We start from the raw sequence: 25,017 nt of genomic DNA on the forward strand, positions 1-25,017 counted from the left end.
AGAATTTATGCATGTACAAGAACAGTGAAGTACAGTACAGTAGAAGTTTTGGACACATCTACTCAGGCTTTATTATTACCATTTTCCATATTTCAGGGTAATAACAGAAATATCAAACAAATCAAAACTATTATGTTGTAGCTTAATGTATTTTCAATGTTTTTGTTGTTGTTGCTGTTGTTTTGTTTTTGTCTGAGGGTGCAAATTTTAAACTTTACATAGTGTTTGTATTTTTAATAGTGCTGTCAAACGAATTATCGCGATTAATCACATCCAAAATAAAAGTTTTTGTTTACAATATGTGTGTGTGCTGTGTATATTTATTATGTATATATAAATACAAACACATGCATGTATACATTTACAAAAAATATGTTAAATATATTAAATACAAATATTTTATTTTGCATGTGATTAATTGTGATTAATCGTTTGACAGCACTAATTATTACTATTATAATAAACAAAAAACTTCCCTCATTTCATTTTCAATTAGCTAAAACTTACTAGGCAATTACCAATCATTCTGTAAGACAATAAGACATTTTATATTATTAATATTACCATGTAATAGCTGTACAGGCTCAACAGTATGCAAAATAATTTTTACAAATATTATGGATATTGGCTTTTTAAATTGAATTCTGTCAAATTTTGTAAAGTTTCATGGTATTAGCAAAAACAAACTGTGGTCAGTGTTCATACCCAATAAACCTTGTTTTATTCATAGTTTTCAATAAGAAGGGGATATCAAGTACCTGCTCATGTCAGCATCTACAACAGATAGCTTATGGCTAGCTTAGCTTGGCTAAGTGCTTGACGAATTTGATCGAATAACACAACATAATGGGATTATTCTCCAACCATCTGAAAGTTTATAACTATTAATTTCCTATAAGTTCAGTCTACTTTTAGCATTTAGCACTGTAGCAAAGTGTGTCCAAAATATGACTGTTAGTGTACTTACTGTACAATATAAGACACACAGAGAGGTATTTGTAAGTATTAGTTTGCCACTTTTTTGGCACAGCTATTTGGGATCCTATAGAATAAAGACACAAAATATTAGTTTTAAAAGTAGTACAATAAGCTATTTTCTATATGTACAATAAGAAAAACACATCCTTTTAAATTCACTTGAAACTTGCCTCTTAAGATAAAGCAACTCTAGTGTAAAAAGGCATTTTGCAAACTCAAAAAGGTAGGGTTATAATGGGAGCTTGAAGTTGGGGTCCTGAGTGCATATTCTGCAGAGCAGTGGTATCACATTTGGCTTGGGCAAAGCTGCGGTGAAAGTATTTGTGGGCGATTTTTGATGGCTCCGGGGCAAGTGGGGTGTCACTTCAAGCTGAAATATAAAGCACAAAATAACTGAAAAAAAAAAAACATGGAAAATGTGTTCATAGTAATATACTTATAATAGAAGCCTTGAAATCATATGTTTTAGAGAGTGTAAATCATTTGTATTGTGTGACTCACCACCACGGCCAATCCTGTCCTCAGCACTTTATGAAATAGCTTGCAGCAGGGTGTATATAAATCTAATACGTTAAATCATCTTAAATTGTAGATAAGATTTTCATTTCATTTCCTTAGTGTGTGTAATTAATTTTTTTTTTGCTGAGTGGACGTTCCACTTGTTATTAGTGTCTGAAAATGACAGCTGCAATTTCTCTCGCAGCTCTCAGATGTATCTATCTGTTGTTATGAAATCACAAAACAAATGTGTCGCCACCCTTGACATTCACTGACCTAAACCTTTGGTTTATTACAAAAAGTTATTTTATAGCGGGTCAGAACCCCGACCTTGCAAAAAGATTAATGCCGGACCAACAAATCATGCTTGACATTCAAATGCTGATCCATGCATTTCTTCACTGACCAATAAAACCCTGCGATGGACTGCGGCAGAAAAAAAGTTCATGTTTTCTCCTTAAATCACAGTGTAATCAGACATTATACAAAATTAACATCTCATTGTACTTTTAAAATCGCTGCTTACAAGGTTTTTGAACTTTTCTAATCCTCCTGATATTGCATGTTGTTCATTTCATCAATACATCACAAAGCCAATTCATCAAAACAGTAAAAGTGCATGTTAAATTATTTATACATAATATTTATGACTTCACAACCTGCATGTCTATTTATTTACCGTTCAGCCTACTTGCCTGCTAGGAATTCATTGTCAGGGCATTACTGTAACTAATGTAAATATATACAAATAATATTGTTAATATTCTATAAATTTAATAATAATTTAATAAATTTAATAAAAATAAAAACATTTGGAAAAAAAAGACCAAAATATGAACATAAATGTTTAATGGCCATAAAAAATGAGAGTCCTGATCACTCTGTTATAGTTTAATTTAAAACAATGACCAGCTGGATGTAAATTATCCATATTATAAACTATGTATTACTATTTAAGATCTCAGTAAATCAGTTTTAAGGGCCACTTGTAATGTTAGTCAATTTATTTTCTACCTTAGAAGTCACTCCTTAGAATTAAACAGTCCATTTTTGCTGTCTTTCTCTTTTAAATGAAAAGCAGTACTTTGAAAAACGTTACTCATATATCAGTAGATCTAAGGTTATTTACAGTAACTGTGAGGGTCAGATTTCTGAACACTGAATTTCATGAATTAATATGCTTAGTATAGTATATATGCTATTACAGTTACAGTACCTTTTCATAGTATTCAATGAACTCTGCTATCTTAAAGTATAAATAAAATTGAAGGTACATAAGCGAGCCATTGCTAATAGGAATTTTCTTTTGAGCAATCAATTGTCCCTGATTCACCAGGCTAAGATATCTTCAGTCCTGGACACTTGTCTTTTATACTCTACCAAATGGTATCCTACAACGCCACCACGTGGCAGAGAAGAGAGAAAAAACACTTGTATTACCTGTGTGGGAAAATCCAGGTCCAAAATCATCAGCTTCAGACCACTAGTCTTCCTGTGAATGACAGCAATCACACAGTTAATAGCATACTGTTCCATCATGTGCTATAAATGCTTCCTGTATAACGTGTTTATAGCCATAATTCCATTATTCAAGAGTTTTATTCACTGTTTTGGTGTAGTTCACCAAACTATCTGACGCACTTTGAACAAGGCATTTTCTGCATCCTGGGCCTTCAAAAAAAACAGTTGTGTGTAAATTCCATTAAATAAATAAATAAATAAAATAAAAGACAGGAAGAGCATAAAAATAATAAAACTAAAGCCCTAAACCCCAACAGTATTTGGCCATCCAGACATGTCGATAGCACATTTTATTAACCGAAAATAAATGCATGATGTTGACAAGAACCAAGAACACTCTCATATCAGCCAGAAAAACAAACAAACAAACCAAAAAATACTAAACGCACCTTCAATAGAAATATATATTTGTAAAAAGTACAACATAGACAGTACATATAAACATATAGAACATAGATAGAAGCCTAAAAATAATTGAAAAAACAAGGTTCAAATACTTGTTAGATTGTAAATCTAATAACAATCCAACTCTGTCTTTATTGAACACATAGGACCCAGCAATTGCCATGGCAAACATTTTAAACTGTTCAAGTGTTCAATAAAAACATTTCAAAAGTATTTTGTTTGAGCAAGTTAAAGCTGCTGTAAGTGTAGTAGGTCGTCCCGCTGCTTTCTGCCAGTGTTAAGTGAATTTGATCACTACTAAACCCACCCCCTGAATACTTGTACACGCAAAATGACTGACAGGTAGAGTGCCACATCAAAGTTTTCTGATTGGCTAACATGTGTCTATTTAAAGGAAGTCAGGTCACTTGTGTTTTTATTTTTTTCTGTATTCTTCTCTAAGCAATTTATGAGAAAGATCTCATCCAAAGTTTATACTTTAAAGAAATCTGAAAGAAAAAGCTAAAAAAATCACACTGTGTGATTTTGAAGACGCCTACATCAGTGACTCCTGTCTGATAACAGGGACATTTTGTTTGTAATATTGAAAAAGTGAATCATTTTCAGCAGCTTTATACACTGTAACGATACGTTTAAATTGCTTGACTTTTTGTATAATCAAGCAATTTAGTTACACAAATATAAAGGAAAAACTTATTCAGATGCAAGTATCTAGTCCAGTGGTTCTCAACCTCACTGACTCAAACACAATATTATAGACGTTTATTATATATACATATTAATAAATTATTTATTTTAAGATTTTAAGCAATTTTTTAATTTAAATAGTTTTAATGCAAAACAAATTAAAAATAATCCAGTGTACAGTATACCCACATAGCAACATTGTGTCGGCCCAGATCCGGCCCACATCTGGCACCCGTGGAAAGATGATCTGGCCCACATGCAGCGTGGAATGATGGCACTTGGGCGGACCACTCCTGTTTGCCAGAATTGAGCCACAAGCAGGCCATATCAATGCCACATGTCAGCCAGAGTAAAGAAATTAACCAGAACTGGACCTTATCTGAGCTACAAAATCTGTGTATATATTAAATATTAAGTAATTTCAGCCTTAATAAGCCTGTTAACAAGCAGAATCACTGAAGGAAAGAAGAGAACAGAAAAAGAGAAGAGCAGAAACACAAAAACTACAACTGACTTCAGCCACAACCTTAGATGAAATCAACTGAAGATAAAAGAAGACATTAAATCTCTCAAGATCTCAGCAGAGGAGAATTAAACAACTCCACAAACAGCTTTACCAGCTTCTCTTATTACTAACCAGATTGACTTTATTTCTGTTAGACATCTACAAACGTTTTTATTGAGAATTAACAGAGGTTTAACTCTTCACCATAACAGTGATTAGTGTTTTCATTATTTGGGCTCTTAACTCTTATTATATATATATTTTTTTTTTGGCCGCTGTGACAGTGTGTTTCTTAAACACATTTGCAGCTTCAAAGAAAGCTAGAGTGACATGATATCAAGTGACGGCTGATATCTATTGATGGTTTTATAATCATCTTGAAGTACACTGGTTCATTTATGTTTTTTTTTTATCTAACAGTTATGTTGTTCCAATGATACATTCATATTACAAACCCTGTGTTTCTGCCGCATGAGATCCAGCAGTATTATAAAAATCAGTTTAAATCTTTTAACAAACATGAGTTCAAAAAACTTAACCTATGTTGACACACACAGATATAAACAATCAGCATATGAATCTCAATAATGGTAACAATCAAAATTATTAAGATAAACTGATCAATTCAGAACTTCACTGAAAAGCTACTAAGTCACAACAAAAACAACAGCAAAAATATAAGCACAAATTTAGAATTAAACAAAATAATAGGACAATTCAGCTGCATAATTTATTCATGTTGCAGTGCATGCTGGGAGTTTTGTACTATGCTAGTACCCAGCATGCATTGCAGCAAGGTACATTTGATTGTCACCATTGTTGAGATTCATGTGCTGACTGTTGATGTCTGTGTGTGTCATCATAAATTGACTTTTTTTAAGCTCGTTAAAATCTTCTAACTGATTGTTGTAATACTGCTGGATCTCATGCTGCAGAAACATATGATTTGTGATGTGAAGATATTAATGAAACAATTGTTAGATTCAAAAAAAAAATTGCACAACAGCCTGTTTCACGAGGATTATAAAATCATCAACAGATACCTGCCATCACCTGACCTCAATTCTCTTTAGCTTTCTTTGATGCCGCAAATGTGTTTAACAAACACACTGTCACAGCAGCCAAAAAAGACAAAAGATATGATAAGAGTTAAGAGCGCAACTAATGGAAACACTAATCACTGTTATGGTGACACAAATTAGAGTTAAACCTCTGTTCATTCTCAAAAAAACTTTTGTAGATGTATAACAGAAATAAAGTCAGTCTGGTTAGTAATAGGTGAAGCTGGTAATGCAGTTTGTGGAGTTGTTTAATCCTCCTCTGGTGAGATCTCCAGAGATTTAATGTCTTCTTTTATCTTCAATTGATTTCATCTAAGGTTGTGGCTGAAGTCAGTTGTAGTTCTTGTGTTTCTGCTCTTCTCTTTTTCTGTTCTTTTCTTTCCCTCAGTGATTCTGCTTGTTAACAGGCTTATTAAGGCTGATATTACTTAATATTTAATATATACACATATATTCTGGTCCAGTTCTGGTTAATTTCTTTACTCTTGGCTGACATGTGGCATTGCTATGGCCTGCTTGTGGCTCAAATCTGGCAAACAGGTGCCATTATTCCACGCTGCATGTGGGCCAGATCATCTTTCCACGGGTGCCAGATGTGGACCGGATCTGGGCCGACACAATGTTGCTATGTGGGTATAATCAGGATATCTTCCATCCAATTGTTTTTTTCATTTAATAAAAAAAAATGAAAAAACGGCACATTTTTTCTTTTACATATTGTCACGATCATCAGCTGGAGTGCCCATTAACTCCAGTAGAGGGCACTCCACTCAGGACTCTTGTATTTGGTGTCCATTTCCATTCCCTACTCCATTTCCTATAATCCCGTGCTTAGGGCTAATTACCACCAGGTGTTCCCCATTACCACTCCCCTATATAAACTGTGTTTGGACTCTCAATATTTGGGAAGACTTGTTCAGTTCTGTCTGGCATTTTCCCTGTGTTTGTTCCTTCCTTTTGTGTTTGATCTTGGATTGTGTATACCGACTGTGATTCTCTGCTGCCTGCCCCAACCTCTGCTTGTTTCTGTTGCTGATTTTGGATATCCCCTGACATACCTGACTCTGTTCTCTGATCTCTGCCTGTTTCAAACAAAATGGAAGATCTAGAATTCAGTAAAATTTTTACGTTTTTACGTTCAGGGATAGAAAATGAATAAAAAACTTGAATATTTGATCACTGCATGTGGGCAGAAATGAAACACCCCTCCCCACTGATTGGTCAACCAAACATTACAACATAATTATAGTCCTAAAAATGTAATAATAATAGTTTATTTCTACTACATGTTATCACTTTCTCTTCGTCAAACAGCCAGATTAATGAATGACTTGACACAAACCATACAGAGGCAGACCTAAGACAGAGCTTTCTTTTTGTGTAGGCATAAATTTTGCAACCTACCCATGAAATATTAGTTTATCTCATAAATATTAATTTCCTTCGCACCTGCACTCTTAACTACCTACTAGCCTACACCTTTGGCACATCGCTTGATTTATCAGGTATCCTCCTATCAAAATCGGTGTGGCAAAGCTACATGACACACAGCAGTGTGGGGAGAACGTAAGCGCAGACCAGTTTCAATTTATGTCAACATTATGTAGTTTTAGACAATAAGCTGAGTTTGTTTAATTAATATTGAGTACTGGCCAGCTAACTGATGGCATACAAAATTGGTCGAAAAATTTAACACTTCAAAGGTCGAAAATACAACTTCAAACAGATTACCACAACTTATTACCACACTGCAAAATAGTGTTGTTCTTCCTCAATATTTTTTTGTTATTTTTTCTAGTGCAAAAGTTTAAAGATTCTTAAATAAAGATGAAATTACTTGATAAGCAAAATTACATTAGATAATGAAGTCTTGATTTCTGTAGAACTGATCAAAATTTAATTTAGAGTTTATGATTAAAACAAGAACAAATATCTGTCAGAGCACAACTGTATTGTGTGCCCATTGTAAGTGTACTGAGGTCCCTGGTTGAAAACCACTGATCTACTCAATCTGAAAGATCTGGAACACAACTGATGACATGCACCGGTGCCCCGATCTCCACTGACCACAACATGCTGAAATGAACTAAGATATGCTATAGTACCTCTGAGGCTTGCTCCTCTTCCTCCTGTGATGAAGGAATTCAGTATTAAAACAGAAGATAATGCATCAATGTATTTGAGTGATAGAAAAAGCTGCTGAGGTAGAAGGTTATGCTACACCCAGATTAAAGTTCTTTGAGCTAAAGGTATAAAAGAGAATGGCAGTGGAAGAGCGTTTGAGTGTATATATGTGTGTTTTTCCACAGTTAAGAAAGATCTGAAAAGTGACAGCAACTGGATAGAACTTCCATGATTTCTGCTCCTGTAAAATAAGTGAGGGCTGGAATGACTGGATGAGCAAAGAACGAAAGAATCCAGAGAACTGAGAGACATAAAGAGCTAAGCAGCATGTCTGAGTGTAAGGGAGAGCAGACGATGATCATGGAGATGGTCTGCAAAGTACACTACAACTGAATGCGAGCAATAAAAAGATGATTTGTAAGGTCACAAAAAAAAAAAAAAAAATTATATATATATATATATATATATATATATATATATATATATATATATATATATATATAAAATCACATAGCTGGTTAGTACACATGCTTTCACACACCGAGTAGAGCTCATGTGGCTGATGTGAGTAAATCTTGTCCACAGTATTTCCTGATCATGTGCCATCTTTGTACAACATGATTGTTTGAGTATACAAAGGTATTCATATGTGCAGTTAGGATTTTTTGTAGCATTTTTTTTAACTTCTTGATAATGTGTATAAGTGTATACCCAAATTTTGTAAAAAAAAAAAAAAAAAAAAAAAAAAAAAATTAATAAACACAAAAAGTATGCACAGTATACCTAGGAACATTTCAATATAAACATCTGATGTTGTATAAAATTGTTTTAGATTTTGGGCTGTATTATGGAAATGTAATATAGGCCTAGGTGTTATTTGACTAATTAGTACATCAAGTAGTGCAAATATTTAATCTGACAATGATTTGATTGCAATTCTTTTTTGCATTTCAGATTGATACTAATTCAAAAATATATTTGAAGAATAGTCTGTAAGTGTTTTGTATTTTTTCTAATTAGATTTTAGCACGGTTGTCGTTAAGACACATTGTTTTGTTTACTGTGTGTACTGTGGTAAACACATGCTAAAGTCGCGTTTGTTCTCACGCGTATCACGTGGCCTTGCAGTTTTGTTTTAATAAGTAGTAAGGCATGGCCAGCTGAATTTAATCATGTGGAACCAGGGAAGTATATATGTGCTAAGTATACCGCGGCAGCTTTCGTGTGAAGACCGATGAGTGTGAAGACCAAAGCCACTCAACTGAGACTGCACTGCTCTCGGTTACTGAAGCCCTGAGACTGGCAAGAGCAGCTTCCAAAAACTCAGTACTCATCTTGCTGGATTTGTCTGCTGCTTTTGACACAGTTAACTAACAGATCCTCCTGTTCAACCTCATGAAGATGGGCATCTCAGGAAGAGGAGGGGGTCTTGGAGGGGTGAGGTTTCTAAGTCACAACTTCTTGCTATTAGGGTTCCTCAAGGCTCAGTACTTAGACCACTTCTTTTCTCCATCTACATGTCATCTTTAGGATCCGTCATTCAGAAGCATGGCTTTTCCTATCATCATTGTTGTTCTGATGACACTCAACTCTACTTCTCATTCCAAGAATATGATCCGAGAGTAGCTGTTCACATTGCAGCCTGTCTGACAGATATTTCTTGCTGGATGAAGGATCATGACCTTCAACTCAACTGCACAACTCCTGTCCAAGCTCTTGCTCTCTCTGGACTTTTGTAATGCTCTCTTGGCAGGCCTTCCCGCATAAACTTTCAAGTCTCTGCAACTGATCCAGAGTAGTCTTCAACGAGCTGAAGAAAGTTCACATCACACATCTCTTCATCAGTTTGCACTGGCTGCCAAAAGCATCAAATTCACATCAAATTCAAGGTACTGATGCTTGCCTACAAGACAACCACTGGCATTGCACAAATATACCTAAACTCGCTAGTTCAGACCTTTACGTCCTTAAAAAGATTGCATTCTGCAAGTGAACGAAGCCTCGTGGTTCCATCCCAAAGAGGCACAAAATCACTCTCACTAACCTTTTCCTGGACTGTTACCGGCTAGTGGACCAACCTTTTAAATTTTCTAACATTTTCAAAAAACATCTAAAGACACATCTTTTCACCATCACCTGACCAATTAATACTAGCACTTACCAATTCTATTCTACTCTACTCTACTCTACTCTACTCTACTCTACTCTACTGACCTTAGTGTATATCAGTCACTCCTCTCCTCCTTCTCTGTTTCTCCACGGCTAAAACAACATACTACCACAACAAAATTAACAACTGTTCTGACTCTATCATGCTTTTCAAAACCTTTTCTTCTCTTCTTTGAAGGAACTGCACTCCAGTGGTTCAAGTCTTACCTCTCTGGTAGGTCCTTCTATTCTGTTCTATTCTAGATCGCTCGAGGGCCACACCAGACTGTTCCTGGTGCTTGCCAACTTCTCCAGCTAACTGGACAATGCACTCTGTGTGTTCTATGATGCCAGTTTAAACTCCGCGTACACCACGCCGTCATCTGAGGAAGTTCCTCGAGTGAATTTCACCATATTTGTGGAGTGGACACAGGCAAGACACGCATCCCTGTTTACCGTCTGTCCTGAGTGTCACCCCAGATCCAGTGCCCAGCCCACCATCTCCCCACTGCACGGAGCGCGTGTCAGAGCCCACCACTGATGGAGAGCCTGTTCCTAGAAAGTTTGCCTGATCCCGTTCGAGTTAAGCCCAGAGAGGGCTCCCGTTCCTGAGTTAAGCCCATAGAGGGCTCCTGTTCCAGAGTCAACCCCAGAGAGGGCTCCTGTTCCAGAGTTATGCGCAGAAAGGGCTCCCATTCCAGAGTTAAGCCCAGAGAGGGCTCCCATTCCTGAGATCATCCCTGAAAGCCGGAATGCTCAGAAATACCTGCCCTTCCACCCAATCCTGCCTCCTTCACTGATGTCGTCTGGCAGCCCCTCTGCTTGCCCTCAGCCCACCATCTATACAGTGTGAACTCCACGGGACTGCCATCCTCCAGCGTCACCATGGCCAGAGCTCCAGACTCCACCTCAGCTTGTTGACCCGCTGGCTCCACCATAGCTCTTGGCTCCCTCCTCTCCGCCGTGGCCCATGTGTCCACTGGCTCTGCCAGGCTCCCTTGTCCCTCCAGCTCAGCATCTTTCACTGACCATCCTGCACCTCGTGACTCCACACCTCCTGATCCTCCTCAGTCCTCTGTTGCTCTGGATCCACCGCGGTCGCCGTCATGGCTGAGGTTTGAGTCCAGCTTGGCTCCTCCTGCTTCAAGCCCTTCCTGTCTCCTCCCTGGCTATTTCCGCCGGCAGTACCCCCCTAGACTCTGTCTGCCGGCTCCCTCCCGGGTGACCATCCTCCTCCGGAACCTCCTCCCTAGTATCCCACCCGCTCCTCCCAATGTTGTTTTTACCACACCATCCTTGTTACCGCATAAATGTACATTAAAGTACTAAAGAATATTAAGTATCAGCATGCACTATAGGGTTAGGGTTAGAATTACGGTTTTCTTTAGGGTTAGTTGCATGTAATAATACATATTTTAATTTAGACCCCTACGTAAACTAAATAAGGTAAATTTATTTTATGTTGTATGAATGATACACTGATGGGCTTGGGTGTATCACTTATGTCTCTGGTATGTTACATTTGGTCCAAAACTCTGCAGGACTGACAATACAGGTGATAGCAGTGAATGGATATCTTGTGCAGTTAGAAAAAAACAAAACACAAAGGCAAAAGAAAAAGAGAAGCAATACAGAGACAAAATCTTAAAGAAAAGGAAAAACATGTATCAATCTACCTCAAGCTCTCTGAGTTCTTCTTCCTCCTAGAGGGGAGAACAGACTAAATGAGACGAGAGGAAAGTGAGAGCTAAAGCTGAAGAGAACAAAACATGAGACACATGCAACTGAAGAAACAGATGGAGAGAGAAGAAAGAGGCTGGTGGGAGGCAGCTAGAGGAGAGAATTCAAACAGAAGATTAGAAGGAAGAATTAAGGAATGAGGAAAATCAGTGGCCAAATGAGGGGAAAAATGCAAATCACAAGTACAACAAAAGAGACAGAGAGACACTGCTCATCAAATCCAAGTTACCTCAGACACCAAATCATCTTCTGCCTAGGAAAAAATAGATGGGGAGAGAGAAGAAGGGATAGAAAGAAGCTTTTAACTTGCCGAATTTGGACAAAAGAAATAGAATGGATTAACTGAATTCAGTAATTTCCAGCAGGTGTGCTATATGGTATAATTAAATACTTACATAAATTTAAAAAAGCCTTCAATTAAAAATCAGATACTTACAGTACACTCAGGTTAAGCAGGATGTTCTTAAAGCAAATCTTAATTGCTTGATTGTTGTACCATCCAAAAATATTAATTACATTATTGCCCAGCTATTAAAGTTGAATGCATAATAAATCCTACAGCATACATACATGTTCTATATTATGCTTATTAAAGCCATACATTCAATAAAAATATCAATATCAAGATTTTGACAAGTGGGCATTAAATATCAGAACAGTGTCAGTATTTAATATCAACATAAACCATTAGAGTATATTTCTACTGTTAGATTACGTAATTATTGATGATGATTAGATGACAACATGATTTAAATCACCAATAAGCTTTGTTAATGGTGACCGGTTCTGTTACTGCCACTCAATTTGACCAGGTACATGTGGTATGTAATTTACTCCACAGGACTCATACAGTCTGCTAAATATAATTAAGCAACAGCTAGTTTATGTTCCTTTAATAGACTATGCATTTTACAGAATTCAGTGCATCTTGAACTTGTTTTTTTTCTTTTTGGATTTGCAGAACAGGCGTCACCCTAATGATGATTCATATTTTTCCTGCTTGCTATTTTATTAACAGCAAAAAGATAAAGAGAGAGAGAAAAAAACTATTCTAAAGAACTGTTTTGATGGAGAACTTTTCAAGTAAAAGGCTTTTAAAACAGAAAATGCATCCATCACACCTGTAAGGAAAAGGGGGAAGGAAAGTTAAACACAGGCAAAACACAATGCAAACGAGTCGCCTTCCAAAAGAAAATTCTCTTGTGTTAATGACTGATTGTGAATTAAAAAAAAACATGGATGCAAAATAAATAATAATAATTGAAATGTTGGAAGATGAGAAGGAATGGATGGGAGAGAATAGTAAAGTTAAACACACTCCAGATCCACAGTCGTAGCCAAAAGTTTTGCGAATTACATAAATATTGGAAATTGGAAAAGTTGCTGCTTAAGTTTTTATAATAGCCATTTGCATATACTCCAGAATGTTATGAAGAGTGATCAGATGAATTGCATAGTCCTTCTTTGCCATGAAAATTAACTTAATCCCAAAAAAACCTTTCCACTGCATTTCATTGCTGTCATTAAAGGACCTGCTGAGATCATTTCAGTAATCGTCTTGTTAACTCAGGTGAGAATGTTGACGAGCACAAGGCTGGAGATCATTATGTCAGGCTGATTGGGTTAGAATGGCAGACTTGACATGTTAAAAGGAGGGTGATGCTTGAAATCATTGTTCTTCCATTGTTAACCATGGTGACCTGCAAAGAAACGCGTGCAGCCATCATTGCGTTGCATAAAAATGGCTTCACAGATAAGGATATTGTGGCTACTAAGATTGCACCTAAATCAACAATTTATAGGATCATCAAGAACTTCAAGGAAAGAGGTTCAATTCTTGTAAAGAAGGCTTCAGGGCGTCCAAGAAAGTCCAGCAAGCGCCAGGATCGTCTCCTAAAGAGGATTCAGCTGCGGGATCGGAGTGCCACCAGTGCAGAGCTTGCTCAGGAATAGCAGCAGGCAGGTGTTAGCGCATCTGCACGCACAGTGAGGTGCAGACTTTTGGAAGATGGCCTGGTGTCAAGAAGGGCAGCAAAGAAGCCACTTCTCTCCAAAAAAACATCAGGGACAGATTGATCTTCTGCAGAAAAGTATTGTGAATGGACTGCTGAGGACTGGGGCAAAGTCATATTCTCCGATGAAGCCCCTTTCCGATTGTTTGGGGCATCTGGAAAAAGGCTTGTCCGGAGAAGAAAAGGTGAGCGTTACCATCAGTCCTGTGTCATGCCAACAGTAAAGCATCCTGACACCATTCATGTGTGGGGTTGCTTCTCATCCAAGGGAGTGGGCTCACTCACAATTCTGCCCAAAAACACAGCCATGAATAAAGAATGGTACCAAAACACCCTCCAACAGCAACTTCTTCCAACAATCCAACAACAGTTTGGTGAAGAACAATGCATTTTCCAGCACGATGGAACACCGTGCCATAAGGCAAAAGTGATAACTAAGTGGCTCGGGGACCAGAATGTTGAAATTTTGGTTCCATGGCCTGGAAACTCCCCAGATCTTAATCCCATTGAGAACTTGTGGTCAATCCCTCAAGAGGCGGGTGGACAAACAAAAACCCACTAATTCTGACAAACTCCAAGAAGTGATTATGAAAGAATGGGTTGCTATCAGTCAGGATTTGGCCCAGAAGTTGATTGAGAGCATGCCCAGTCGAATTGCAGAGGTCCTGAAAAGGAAGGGCCAACACTGCAAATACTGACTCTTTGCATAAATGTCATGTAATTGTCGATAAAAGCCTTTGAAACGTATGAAGTGCTTGTAATTATAATTCAGTACATCACAGAAACAACTGAAACAAAGATCTAAAAGCAGTTTCGCAGCAAACTTTTTGAAAACTAATATTTATGTAATTCTCAAAACTTTTGGCCACGACTGTACAATCTGTTCATTCTAGAATAAAAATCACCTCTGAGACCAGATGATTGTCCTCAACCTGAAACAACGAATAGTGAACATTAGCTTTTTCTTTAATGATCTTTCTGACAAGCGGTTAATTGCATTTTTAACTCTCAACTTGAAGTTTTTGGTGAGAAATAATTTCAATAATAATAAAAAAAGATCTACTCTATACAAACTCTCATAACCAGGAATACTATTAAATAATAGGCAGAACAAAATTATAAATAATACATATGCACTAAAAGTATGAATGTGATTGTTTCCATGACTTTTCTAGGCCTGTAAACCATAATTATTCTCTGATATTTCCAGGCTTTCCATGACCATGAGAATCCTGAACAACTCCAACCACATATAATACATTTACAAAATTCAAATAAAGCAATTCTTGTTTTGGGATGAATGACTTCCACTGTTTGGCAGAGCAAAGAGACAACTGTCCCTCCACCTTGTGCTACACACATTTTTTTGAGCAAGAGCAACAATTTCATTTTGATTGCATCCTTAGCATGCTGCAGTTCAATAAACCAGAAGCAGTCATTTATCTGCTATGAATGATGTCACAGACTAACATAAATCTTCTTGAAGTGCATGCAGACTGAAGCCAATGTTGTTAAATTTGCTTCTTAAGTGACAAAAAATATTGATTTCTGTCTTACCCTGTCCTCTTCTCCTTCCTCCTGTGAGTCATAGAACAAAAGAAATGGTTAAGTCAGATTAGTAATATACATAATTATAAATCTATCAATCTTTCTATGGTTATGTTGTTATACAGTGATCAAGACATGCAGAATTAAGCAGTTTTTTCTTACCTGCTCTTCCTCCTCAGCCACCTCTCTCTATAAAAAAAAAGTTAAATACTAAAATTAGCAAATTACATTAGGCAGAAAAACACATTTACTGAATGAACACTGTAAAATCCACAACAATCTTGCAAGTCATACTGTCAACACTAGCAAGAATCAAACTACAAGAGAGGAGTTGGGTAAAGCAGAGAGTTAGATGTTAATTTCTGTTGTATGGGAGAGAACCTGCATAAAAGACCTGGAGGTTAATAGATGAAGCAAAGGATGAGATTATGTGGTAGAAGAATGAGCTGCTATGGGAAAACAGATGGTGCTTGAAGAGGAATAAGGGTTAAACAGGACTTTTAATGGTCAGTTACACTCTCTTCGTCTTCTTCTGCTGGTTCCTTCTCTTCTGCGTTCTCCTCTTGAGCATCTGTCTCTGCCTTCTCGCCTGAATCGTCTTCTGTGTGTGCATCTCCATTCTGCTCAGCCTCTACGAGTTCTTTTTTCTAGAAGAACAAACAGCGCATCCCAGGAAAAGATAAATTAAAACTGTTTTGACAGTACAGGATCTGCTAAGGCACTGGCATAAAGCACCGTTGATTCGTTTTAGAACTGGACCCTCAGGATGAAAACAGGCATGAGTTAATGAACTGGAGGAACATTCACCAGTGAAAAGTGAGAAATAGTGATAGGAAAGAGGGTTGGTTGTGTTAGACAATGCCAAGCTACATGTAAAATGGACATTATCAATCAGTTTGCAATGTTGAAAAATCCATTCTTCTTTCAAGACACTGGAAGAAAAATGTTTCCCTCAAAGAAACATTAAAGTAATAGGATTGTAATTACAAAGATGCATATACAAAATATAGGTGTAAGTACAAGTAACCACATGATTGCAAATATATAGTAACTCAAAATTGCAATTCTTTTAACTGAAGTATTTGAAAGCATGAGAAAGCATGCCTGATTAAATGTCATTAATATCACAGCACAAATGCAGTGGGTTAACAGAAACAGCATGCTACATGTGGAAAGGTTTATATGAGGCTATGTTTGGAATGGAATATTAAGATATTTCACCCAAATACAAAAATCATCATTTACTCATCCTCATGTTGTTCCGAAACCCAATGAGTTACTTTCTTCAGTTGAACACAAAGGAAAACATTCTAAACATTCTAACATTCTAATCCAACTCTAATGTTGGTAATCAAACAGTTGGACTTCCATTCTATGCTTGCCATTATTCTTCAAAATATCTTCTTTTGTGAACAACATGAGGGTGAGTAAATGATGACAAAATTTGGGTGAACTATCACTTTAATATCAGTTAATTACCTAACATGCACTAATGACCAACAATACTACAATATTTATTAATCTTAGTTAATGTTAATTTCTACATTTAATCAAAACATCTGTTAACATTGGTTAATGCAATGTGAACTTTAATGGACAACTGTATCTTTATTAACTTACACTAACAAAGGTTAAATGATCTGTATACTAACCCAAACATAGCCTAGGTCAGCGGTTCTCAATTCCAGTCCTCGCGCCCCACTGCTCTGCACGTTTTGTACATGTCTCTAATTGCTTCAGACGTTTGTTCTATTCGAACATAAGTGCCCTGCGAAGTGGACAACACAAGATATTCCACCATGATTCCAGTTCGAATAGATATGTTCCATTCAAAGTGCATTGAAGTGTGCAAAACGTGAATTTAAATTGTATTGATTTACAGAGGTATATGATGTCACACTTGTCCATGTGTGCAGACGGATGTTGTGCAACGCAAATCTGTGAATTAATTTTCCGAAGTGAAGTAAACTTCAACAGATTTCCCCTGCTCAGGGATTAGGGAGCAGTAAATACTGTGTAGAGACCATGTCAATCGGAACACAGTTCATGCACGGAGCTCACTTCTAACGAGCTGGTTATCTGAATCAGGCGTCTTAACAAAGAGAGACATACAATATGTGAAAAGCAGTGGGCACGAGGACTGGAATTGAAAACCGCTGGCCTAGGTGTTAAGTTAGGTTATAATAGACAGGTGAACAAAAACCTAGTGATTGGAAAAGTAGACAGAGGGGCATACAGTTGACATGTCTGGCAATGCACTGAAAGTGAATATCAGTTAAATATGATGTTTAAAAAATCATCGGATATTACTGTTGTGTCATCATCAAGATCTTCCTCTGTGCCAGATCCATTATGAAGCTTTTGTGCATTTTCCGCTTGTTGTGCCTCCTGCACCAAGAAAGATTTTTATTAAAACAGTGGAGAAATAATTTCATCGTTGTCAGCAAGGGAAAGTTTCACCAGAAATGCTAAAAAGAAGAGAGGAAGAAAACAGATGGATAGAATTCTACAGCCGATAGTGATGACACACACATAAGGAAATCACTTCACTGATGTTTATCCATCCACCACCAAAAAGCCCTCTGGTTATGTTTGATGTTTTAGAAAATTCCAAGAAGTTTGAGATATTGCATTTACAGTTATTTGATTCGATTTTTCAATGAGAATTTATGTGAATTTAATCTACATACATTAAAGGGATACTCCAGCCCAAAATTAAAACTTTGTCACTAATAACTTACCCCCATTTCGTTCCAAACCAGTAAAAGCTTTGTTCTTCTTCAGAACACAATTTGAGATATTTTGAATGAAAACTGCGAGGCTTGTGACTGTCCCATAGACTGCCAAGAAAAATACACTGTCAAGGTCCAGAAAAGTATGAAAAGCATCATCAGAATAGTTCATCTGCCATCAGTGGTTCAACCTTAATGTTATGAAGTGACAAGAATACTTTTTGTATGTGAATAAAACAAAAATAATGACTTAATTCAGCTATTTGTCTCCTCTGTGTCACTCCACATAAGTGTAGCCCTATTTTGGCGAATCTGAGCTGTATGCAGGCAGTGTACACTCTTCTGTGTTATTGTTTTACTTGCATACAAAAAGTATTCTCGTCGCTTCATAATGTTATGGTTGAACAACTGATGGCAGATGGACGATTCTGATATTGATTGTCTTACTTCAAACTTTCTTACTACAAATCTTTTACGGTGTTGGAATGACATGGAGGTAAGTGATTGAAGACAACATTTTCATTCTTGGGTGGAGTATCCCTTTAAAGGTGCCATGTGCAAAAATTGAGGTAAAAATATCGAAAAAATGACCTACATGCATCAAAAGAATGAGAAGAAATAAGGGCGATGATGTCATTAAAAAAATGTCAAGTTATAGTGCTGCAGAGATATCAACCTTAATTAGCATTAGCATTACTAGCCCCTGCCCGACAGGTGTCGTAATACCAGTTTCGGCCATGGGAGGCGGTATGCGGGCAACATAACCACCAGCCAACCTGCAATACACGAATAACTCGCACGGCTTGTGGGCGTACTTGAACCTGATGTCAATCGTGTGGAAAGTACAGCCCACTACTTCATTTCAGTTCAGGGAAGAGAGCGGAAGGATGACTGAAGCCCTTGGCAAGAGACCACCACCCGCTACAGGGAAACAACCGCGCTCGGAATCACAAATCAAATCCGATAAGAAAAGGAGCCGATCCAGAGTAAACATTGGCACTGCTTTCCATCGCTGGAGACAACTGATGGACCTGAAAGAAATTAGGTTCGACACCGAACTTGCAACATTTCTTTTGGATTGGTAAGTTAGATGCAGTTAGTATTTCGCTAGAAGTTTGTTTTATATGTTTGCGTATTTTTTTCGGGAAGTTATAACATAGAAATGTATCGAAGGCTGTTCGATAAACGTGCTAATGTTAGCGATGGCTAACTGTAGCTGCGTTTGTTACTATAGTAGAGATGATCGGTTCACGTGCGCTAGGGATCTGCTGTGTAACATTTACAAGTGCCAAAACAGTATTGTTTGAATTGCGTAATAAAATTGACAGAATCTGATATTTTTTTATATCATAACTAACCTGCTCTGTCTAGTCTGTTGGTCTCCATGTCCTCTTTGCTTCGTGGTTTTTCTGTACGTGAGAAAATTGATGTGTGGCGTGAAAGCGTGTGAAAAGAGTCAATTGCGTGTGTCTCACGGTGAATGCTTGAGAGTTGGCAGCTCTGGTTAAGTTGGTTGGCGCTAGCTTGGTCAACATCAGCTGTCTGATGTTGACCAGTGATGTTGACAGAATGCTGTCTGACAAATTAATTTAATTCAAATAATGTGTATATACAACTCAAAATGTAATATGAACAAAACAAATATGAACATATTCACTGGTAAAGGTGAAGGGGAGTAGCTTGAAGATGTCATGTTTCAAAATCACTTGACATCACCCAACGTTCCTCTGGAGGCAAAACGTCCTCTTAGGCTTCGGCTATGGCTCTAGGGTTGTTGTGAAGGTAGGGGCGGAGCATAGAGACTATGCCGTTTCTCGTTTGTTACTCTAGAGTAGACCAATTCACTTTATTGAGGCATACTGCCCCCATCTGGTATGGAATGTGGAGTATGACTTGATTTTTTTGCCAGACATGACATATGGCACCTTTAAAGTGGACAAAGGATTTAAAGAGTTTTGAGAAAAAGAAGAAAAACATCTTTCAGCTTTTTTACCCTACTTCTGTTTTCTCTGTTATTTCATTTACATTTGATACTCTCATTACATCTACAGGATAGCTGAGGCCAAATATTTTTTTACGTTCATGTCACACAAGAAAAGGGAAACACACACATAAATACAACCTTAGATCCTGGTGGAGGTGTCAGACCCAAAAATTCATAAACTGTGTTGTCCTCTTTGGCTTCAAAAAATGTGTCATAGTCCTGCAATTTAGGAAAATAGTATTAGCATTTTATAGCAATTAAGGTAGCAACACAGCAATGTTATTTCAGTAAAATTCAAAAGAAGCTATAAAACAATGTCCATGCTGGGTTTTTTTTTCTTTTTTTATCTATAAAACATGGATGTAGACTTATTTTCACTATATTTAAAATCTTATGAAGCCATACAATAACTTACAGTAAAACAGGTTTAATATATATATATATATAATTTATTTTTTGCCATTATTCACTAAATTCTATATTCTGTGGTTTCCATTGCAAGTAAATAAGTTCCCTGTGTGTATCCAGAACACACAAAGTTAGGTTTTCAGAAGGTAACCTCTGTTCTAGAAGGTTCTTACCCCACAATACATCTCTTCATTGAAAATCTGTGGAGGAAGAGGAATTCCATTGGTGGGCTTCTTTTCTCCAGGGACATTTTCCCTCATCCACATCCGGTTGTCCTCGTTTGAAGCAATGTCAAGCGGTGCGTAATCGATTTTAAGGGCCTCAAGAAACCCGACAACATCTTGCTGTTTCTTTTTTATCTGTGGTATTGGTAATAACAGAGTACTGACATGAATCCCAAGATGAAACAACTTTTTTATATTTCTCCACATTGTAAATTTCTCCAAATTCAAAATGCATTCCAGATAATACATATATGTGAATTGTAGTAGATATCTTGAAATAATGATCAGGTGCTAATAGTTATCACATAGAAAAATCCTTACAAGATAGGGTTATATAACATGTACCTATGGGACCCATAATCATTGTCCAAAACTAGATACACTGACATTTTCCACATGTAAAACTAACACACACACACAAACACACACACACACACACATGATTTCAGATCAAATAAATCATCACCTTGAAACAATAAGGGTCTAGCTGACAATTTTATCATAATTTAGTTATTTACATTCTGTGACAACTTATTTACATCATGTGATATTTGAAACTTGAAACAGAAACTTTTCTACTTAGGTGTGAGTGACACATAATGCTTTAACAAATGTAGCTTAGTGTTTTGTTTTGCATGTTTGCACTATTTACATTATTTTATTTTTGCACTATTTATTGCTTTGAAATGTACCATATTATGTAACTCTAATATAAGAAGTGCATTAATTACTGCAAAATAAAATGAAACGTTTTGACATTTACAATCTTCTTGTACAGAAATAAAGACATCTCATGACAACAAAATGTCATTCTGGTCTAAATATGTGAAAAATACAAATATCTGGTCAATATTTCTGCAAAAAAAACTGTTACAATTTGGTATATTTATTTCAAATAATGACCACAACAAATTGAAAGTCCAAAAATTAACCTGATTTGTTACAAGTTTGTATTGCGACCTCTTGTAACACTTGAATGCTAGTCTCCATGGTTCAGACTGTACATTTCTAAAGTAGGCCAATTTTTTAAACTCGCTCGATAACTTGTTAAAACATGATTGTATCAAAGTATATTTTTGCTCATGATAAAATTAGAAGATTAGATCATTAGCACGGTTATCTCTAAAAACCAATAAATAAACATATTTACCGATACCAGCGAATAAACATTCGTTCTGATTAGCAGCTGAAATTGATTCTGAAAGTAAAGTTTCATGTTTAAAGGGATAGCTGCAGCAGTCTGGAACGTGATCTCAGAGATATTTAAGGAAACTGGCGGAGCTGCAACTGTTATTAGGTCACTCTGGATTATTTAAACTGAATTGAGTTAAGAAGAGTTTAAAACACATCCACCGCTGATTAAAGCTGATATGCGTTGAACTATCGATAGATTCAAACACAATCAAAGCGCCTCGGCGAAGTGACCTGTTGAATGACTGAACAATAACACACGCGCTGTCCAGATTCTTACCGCTGTCGATCCAGAGGAGGACGCCAGGAATACTTTAATGACCATTTTGTGGAATTGCAGAATAAATGATCAATGGGAAAGTGTTAAAAGACACCGCAATCCACTGGAAAGCACACAGCTCTAGCTCTGCAGCCTCGACTCGAGCTCTCGGTCTATTTCTGTCCCCAGCGCATCATCATGAGTTTGGTTTGACCCACTGCTGTCTGAGTGATTGGCAATTTCAGCTGTCTGTCCACATCAGGAGCTGCTAAAGTTAGTGGAGCGACTTGCACATATGGACAGAGTTGCTGTTTTTTTTTTTTTAAGAAACGTGTAATTTGTAAACGTGTAAACAAAAACTATTTTTTAAAGAGTTGGTACTATTTAAAATCGTCTAGTTAATATTGCTAATAACCACTGTTGGTGTTGCTTTTATTATTATATTATATGAACTTCATCTTATGATAAAATGGAAAGTTCCCACACTCCCAGGGTTGTTGTCAAGGGAAACAGCAGAGAATGTTGTCCTGGGCTCTTTGTTAAGGGGGGGACCACTGAGGTCTTCTAAAGTTAGTTACTGACTGGGCCTAGGAAGAGATAGCCTAGCCTACCCATCAAAATGTGCTCCTGGGCTCTGTAACAGGACATCATAGAGGCTTTGTGGTGGGATTTTTTTTTTGACTCTGAGCAACAAGAAACAATAATAATAATAAAGTTAATTAATACAAATAAATTAATAATAAAAAAAGCACGAAGAGGTTATTTACTCCGCCAATGTGTGGTCTGGCCTATAGACATAATAAATTTACTTTGTTATTTATTATGTTATGTTAGGTATTTATTATGTCTATGGATTGGTTAGTCAACACTAGAAGGTGCACGTTGGAGAACAGCAGAGTGGTCAATTGCATTGCACAGGCCCGAGTTCGAATCCGCCTTTTGCTGAACTCATTCTTGTCCCATGATTATTTTCACATCACATCGGAAAAGGCAGTTATTTTCAATAAAAATGTAAGGAAAATATCGAAAAGTTGAAAATTAAGTATCGGTAGGTTACTGTTAAGTAAATCTGATTCAATTAAAATTATTGAAATTCATTTAAACTCAATAGCTACATTATTACTCCATAATAATGTATCTCTCTCTCTCTATATATATATATATATCCATTGCTATTTGCATTCAGTGTAGCATCTATTGCTAAGAAAATATGCTATTTTCACACACACACACACACACACACACAAATTCCTAGCAAACCTCCAGGAAACACTCAAAACATCTCAGTAAATATCTGATCGGAAAGTTAAAAAGGAATTAGGGAAGAAAAGGAAAATACTGTTAAATGTACAGATTTGGAAGTAAAGTCTTCTAGATGATTTCCTTGTCGAATTTTCTGTTTCACAGAATATTGTCTCAGTATAGAATACATAAATTGTGATTTAAGTTCATGTTGACTTTAACCTTAAGTTACACCTGGTGTCCGTAGATTAGACAGATTAGACTCAATGGCAGAGATTTATTTATTCACAGAGATGGTGAGTGAAGCAGTGACGGGTGAAGAATAACTTGCAGGGATACACTGGACATATGGAGAATTCAAGAAATACTTGCGATTACTGATGATGACAGCGACAAGGAAATGCAGGAGATAAGGACACTGGGGAGATAAGGACATCAACAAGAAAACACAAGTACGTCTCTAGGTGAGTATCAAGTCCAATAGCATGTGTAGTACACAAGGGAGCCCAGATAGTGGGTGTGTGGAGAAACTGGGTTCACACACAGCATCATTGCTGAAGTAATCTGCCATTGTAACTGTTAGCAAAACAACACAAGCCTGCTCTAAATCCGTCACAGGGATGGTGCTACAGCTTCTTATGTTAGTGCTGAATAAGACAACATAAGACTACCATTATTCCACCTGCCAAGTGTGTATGTAATTAAACCAAAGACTTTGAAGTATTCCTATTTATGCTACACTGTATTACTTTGCATTTGTATCCCACATTTAAATATTACTAATAACATAACTGATCAAATATTCTGGCAATATTTTAGTGAAAAAAATTCTGCAGTGAATTAGGTTCGATGCCATGCTTTTGTTTGTTGTAATTGTTGGTTTTTTACCAGTCAGACCATTGAAGGGTGACAGAACACACAGGGAACTGAAGATCGATAGGACAGTCAAGACTCAAACCTGTGTGCCATGATATACTTATGAACCAAGAGTCAGTTCTTGGTGATCGATTCAAAATGTTGAGATAAAATGTCATTCCTATTTTTTTTACAATGACATATAAACTAAATACAGTGTTAATAATATCTAAACTTCTGTGATGATTACACAAACACTGTGGCAGTAATCTTTTTCAAAATGCACATTTAGTGATCATTGACAGGGAAAGTTTGAAAATGACTGGACTATTGCTATACCTAGAATCCAGTAAAGATCACCGTTAAGAACACATCGGGCAATCCTGAAAGAGGTGAGGACGAACCCAAGGAAAATAGTATGTGAACAACTGAGAAAAGTAAAAAAAAAAAAAAAAAAAAAGGGCATTGTAAAACTTCTTCCAAACTATGAAAAAAGGTGGAAGGACCATCATGGTTTTGCTTCCTCAGTGCCTGTACTTTTTTGCAATCATCAAAAGAACAATCCATTCAAAAGTACACCGAGAAATTTTGAAGGAGAATTTCAGCAGTTAATGACTTCAAGTTGAGCAACACAAGACAGTGTCCCAAAGCACAGAAGTAAATCAAATAAAGTTTTTAGTTTTTTTTATTAGTTTTTCTGTCCAAACCTTAAACTAGTTGAGATGTGTCATAACTTAAAGAGATTTTTGCCCTCGAAACAGCCAATAAATGGTGATGAACAAACAGTTTTATGGGGACGGATGGTATAAAATTGGACCTGAAAAACTCTTTGGAAGCTTTGCTGTTAAAGGAGCATCTACAAGTTATTGAATTCAAGGCACTTACTTTCTCCATC

At 36.7% G+C, this 25,017-nt stretch overlaps 1 protein-coding gene and 1 long non-coding RNA gene across 19 annotated transcripts; one reads left to right on the plus strand and one right to left on the minus strand.

The window, feature by feature from the left end:
- Positions 1–1,250: 1,250 nt before the first annotated feature.
- Positions 1,251–22,226, minus strand: LOC132108232 (SH3 domain-binding glutamic acid-rich protein-like). 18 transcript variants are annotated; one of them, XM_059514879.1, is made up of 12 exons: positions 22,047–22,226; positions 20,525–20,710; positions 20,082–20,162; positions 17,538–17,615; positions 15,743–15,874; positions 15,390–15,416; positions 15,237–15,257; positions 14,585–14,611; positions 11,897–11,920; positions 11,604–11,630; positions 2,917–2,968; positions 1,251–1,348 (listed from the first exon to the last, which is right to left on the minus strand). In XM_059514879.1, exons 1-11 carry the CDS (start codon positions 22,089–22,091, stop codon positions 2,960–2,962), a joined length of 657 nt encoding a protein of 218 aa, XP_059370862.1. In that variant the 5' UTR covers positions 22,092–22,226; the 3' UTR covers positions 1,251–1,348; positions 2,917–2,959. The 18 variants fall into 18 exon arrangements, with proteins under 18 accessions (XP_059370862.1, XP_059370870.1, XP_059370864.1 ...); XM_059514887.1 differs by lacking the exon at positions 15,743–15,874; XM_059514881.1 differs by lacking the exon at positions 14,585–14,611.
- LOC132108235 (uncharacterized) lies at positions 22,185–24,250 on the plus strand. The gene is made up of 3 exons (XR_009424422.1): positions 22,185–22,298; positions 23,559–23,731; positions 24,163–24,250. It is a non-coding gene; the product is annotated as an uncharacterized LOC132108235 (long non-coding RNA).
- Positions 24,251–25,017: the final 767 nt, after the last annotated feature.

The sequence above is a fragment of the Carassius carassius genome, chromosome 28, assembly GCF_963082965.1.
Source record: "Carassius carassius chromosome 28, fCarCar2.1, whole genome shotgun sequence".
NCBI classification, from domain to species: Eukaryota; Metazoa; Chordata; class Actinopteri; order Cypriniformes; family Cyprinidae; genus Carassius; species Carassius carassius.